A 3,794-nucleotide genomic window follows, 5' to 3' on the forward strand; every position below is an offset into this window, starting at 1 on the left:
GTATGTTTGTTTTACTCCATGTGTAACTATGTGTTGTTGTATGTGTCGAACTGCTTTGCTTTATCTTGGCCAGGTCGCAATTGTAAATGAGAACGTGTTCTCAATTTGCCTACCTGGTTAAATAAAGGTGAAATAAAAAATTCAATTAAATTTAGTAACCAATTTTTTTTGGAACAAATCTAAATATATTTTATATTTGAGATTCTTAAAARTAGCCACCCTTTGCCTTGACAGCTTTGCACTGTCTTGGGATTTCTCAACCAGCTTCACCTGGAATGCTTTTCCAACAGTCTTGAAGGAGTTACCACATATTCTGAGCACTTGTTGGCTGCTTTTCCTTCCCTCTGCGGTCAAACTCATTCCAAACCATATCAACTGGGTTGAGGTCGGAGTGATTGTGGAGGCCAGGTCATCTGATGCAGCACTCCATCACTCTCCTTCTTGGTCAAATAGCCCTTACACAGCCTGGAGGTGTGTTGGGTCAATGTCCTGTTGAAAAACAAATGATAGTCCCACTAAGTACAAACCAGGTGGGATGGTCTATCGCTGCAGAATGCTGTGGTAGCCTTGCTGGTTAAGTGTGCCTTGAATTCTAAATAAATCACCAACAGTGTCACCAGCAAAGCACCCCCACACCATCACACCTCCTCCTCCCTGGTTCACGGTGGGAAATACACATGCGGAGATCATCCGTTCACCTACTCTGCGTCTCTCAAAGAAAATGTCTTAACTTACCCCACTCTCCCCTACATAGTACCAGTTTGGCATACTGCCTCAATCATGTCATTCTGATGATGATTTATTGCCCTCTGTTGACAGATATGTTTCTATCTCTGTCTTTGCTTCTCTCCAGATCCCTACCCAATCCACAACATCACCCTCCAGGGCCAGTACCACTGTAACCAGGGCCCAGGGGTCCCTCTTGGACAGCTGTGTGACTTCAAGATGGACTGCCCGCTCGGTGACGACGAAGGGAACATGTGCCGTGAGTACAGCCTATCTACTTGTATCCTATGCCTCTGCCATGCTTCGCTAGCACTTCTCACCCTTGACATTTTCTGTGGTAGTAATTTTTGATTCTAGAACACATTCGTTATCTCAAGGCCCAGGAATAGTTGATCTGCCAACGTTGGGTTAGAAAGTCCCCTAGCCCTGGATATTTTTGTATGTGTGTGTGTGGCTGGATATGTTTGTGTGCAGGGTCGTCATGCCCATTGAAATGCACAGTCCTCAGTTCTTTTCATTTGTACATTGAAAATATAGAAGATAGTGTTTCTTTAAGGCATGATTATTTCAAAGCAATTGAATTTGGCCATCAATGCTCCCTCAAAATAATTAGGTAAATGACGTGTGTGTGTGTGTGTGTGGGTCGTCATGCCCATTGAAATGCACAGTCCTCAGTTCTTTTCATTTGTACATTGAAAATATAGAAGATAGTGTTTCTTTAAGGCATGATTATTTCAAAGCAATTGAATTTGGCCATCAATGCTCCCTCAAAATAATTAGGTAAATGACGTGTGTGTGTGTGTGTGTGTGTGTGTGTGTGTGTGTGTGCTATTCCGCAACAAAGCATCCTTCACTCATGCTGCCAAACATACCCTTGTAAAACTGACCATCCTACCAATCCTCGACTTCGGTGATGTCATTTACAAAATAGCATCCAAAACCCTACTCAATAAATTGGATGCAGTCTGTCACCAAGCCCCATATACTACCCACCACTGCGACCTGTACACTCTCGTTGGCTGGCCCTCGCTTCATACTCGTCGCCAAACCCACTGCTCCAGGTCATCTACAAGACCCTGCTAGGTAAAGTCCCCCCTTATCTCAGCTCGCTGGTCACCATAGCAGCACCTACTGTAGCACGCGCTCAGCAGGGATATCTCTCTGGTCACCCCAAAACCAATTCTTCCTTTGGCCGCCTCTCCTTCCAGTTCTCTGCTGCCAATGACTGGAACGAACTACAAAATCTCTGAAACTTGAAACACTTATCTCCCTCACTAGCTTTAAGCACCAGCTGTCAGTGCAGCTCATAGATTACTGCACCTGTACATAGCCCATTTATAATTTAGCCCAAACAACTACCTCTTTACCACTTGATTTATTTATTTATTTTGCTCCTTTGCACCCCATTATTTCTATCTCTACTTTACACTTTCTTCCACTGCAACCAACCATTCCAGTGTTTTTATTTTTTTACTTGCTCTATTGTATTTACTTCGCCACCATGGCCTTTTATATTTTTATTTATTTATATATATATTTGTTTGCCTTCACCTCCCTATCTCACCTCACTTGCTCACATTGTATATAGACTTATTTTTCACTGTATTATTGACTGTATGTTTTTTTACTCCATGTGTAACTATGTGTTGTTGTATGGTGTCGAACTGCTTTGCTTTATCTGGCCAGGTCGCAATTGTAAATGAAACGTGTTCTCAATTTGCCTACCTGGTTAAATAAAGGTGAAATAAAAAATTCAATAAATTAGTAACCAATTTTTTTTGGAACAAATCTAAATTATTTTATATTAGATCTTAAAAGTAGCCACCCTTTGCCTTGACAGCTTTGCACTGTCTTGGGATTCTCAACCAGCTTCACCTGGAATGCTTTTCCAACAGTCTTGAAGGAGTTACCACATATTCTGAGCACTTTGTGGCTGCTTTTCCTTCCCTCTGCGGTCAAACTCATTCCAAACCATATCAACTGGGTTGAGGTCGGAGTGATTGTGGAGGCCAGGTCATCTGATGCAGCACTCCATCACTCTCCTTCTTGTCAAATAGCCCTTACACAGCCTGGAGGTGTGTTGGTCAATGTCCTGTTGAAAAACAAATGATAGTCCCACTAAGTACAAACCAGGTGGGATGGTCTATCGCTGCAGAATGCTGTGGTAGCCTTGCTGGTTAAGTGTGCCTTGAATTCTAAATAAATCACCAACAGTGTCACCAGCAAAGCACCCCCACACCATCACACCTCCTCCTCCCTGGTTCACGGTGGGAAATACACATGCGGAGATCATCCGTTCACCTACTCTGCGTCTCTCAAAGAAAATGTCTTAACTTACCCCACTCTCCCCTACATAGTACCAGTTGGCATACTGCCTCAATCATGTCATTCTGATGATGATTTATTGCCCTCTGTTGACAGATAATGTTTCTATCTCTGTCTTTGCTTCTCTCCAGATCCCTACCCAATCCACAACATCACCCTCCAGGGCCAGTACCACTGTAACCAGGGCCCAGGGGTCCCTCTTGGACAGCTGTGTGACTTCAAGATGGACTGCCCGCTCGGGACGACGAAGGGAACATGTGCCGTGAGTACAGCCTATCTACTTGTATCCTATGCCTCTGCCATGCTTCGCTAGCACTTCTCACCCTTGACATTTTCTGTGGTAGTAATTTTTGATTCTAGAACACATTCGTTATCTCAAGGCCCAGGAATAGTTGATCTGCCAACGTTGGGTTAGAAAGTCCCCTAGCCCTGGTATTGTTAGTGTTGTTTGTATGTGTGTGTGTGGCTGATATGTTGTGTGCAGGTGTCATGCCCATTGAAATGCACAGTCCTCAGTTCTTTTCATTTGTACATTGAAAATATAGAAGATAGTGTTTCTTTAAGCATGATTATTTCAAAGCAATGAATTTGGCCATCAATGCTCCCTCAAAATAATTAGGTAAATGACGTGTGTGTGTGTGTGTGTGTGTGTGTGTGTGTGTGTGTGTGTGTGTGTGTGTGTGTGTGTGTGTGTGTGTGTGTGTGTGTGTTGTGTGTGTGTGTTGTGTGTAGTTTACATTTAT

The 3,794-nt window shown here is 43.2% G+C and overlaps 1 protein-coding gene and 1 long non-coding RNA gene across 2 annotated transcripts in view; both read left to right on the forward strand.

Moving 5' to 3' along the window:
- Positions 1 to 969, forward strand: part of LOC111969083 (uncharacterized) — a 28,272-nt gene extending 27,303 nt beyond the window's left edge. Inside the window, exon 3 of the long non-coding RNA XR_011480476.1 lies at positions 854 to 969. This is a non-coding gene — a long non-coding RNA (uncharacterized lncRNA). The remainder of the gene's footprint in view (positions 1 to 853) is intronic.
- A 2,218-nt stretch (positions 970 to 3,187) lies between these two features.
- Positions 3,188 to 3,794, forward strand: part of alk (ALK receptor tyrosine kinase) — a 196,348-nt gene continuing 195,741 nt past the window's right edge. Inside the window, exon 1 of the mRNA XM_070445291.1 lies at positions 3,188 to 3,313. Within this exon, the coding sequence (XP_070301392.1) occupies positions 3,307 to 3,313 (7 nt within the window). The 5' untranslated portion in view covers positions 3,188 to 3,306. The remainder of the gene's footprint in view (positions 3,314 to 3,794) is intronic.

The sequence above is a fragment of the Salvelinus sp. IW2-2015 genome, linkage group LG10 (assembly GCF_002910315.2).
Source record: "Salvelinus sp. IW2-2015 linkage group LG10, ASM291031v2, whole genome shotgun sequence".
Taxonomy (NCBI): Eukaryota; Metazoa; Chordata; class Actinopteri; order Salmoniformes; family Salmonidae; genus Salvelinus; species Salvelinus sp. IW2-2015.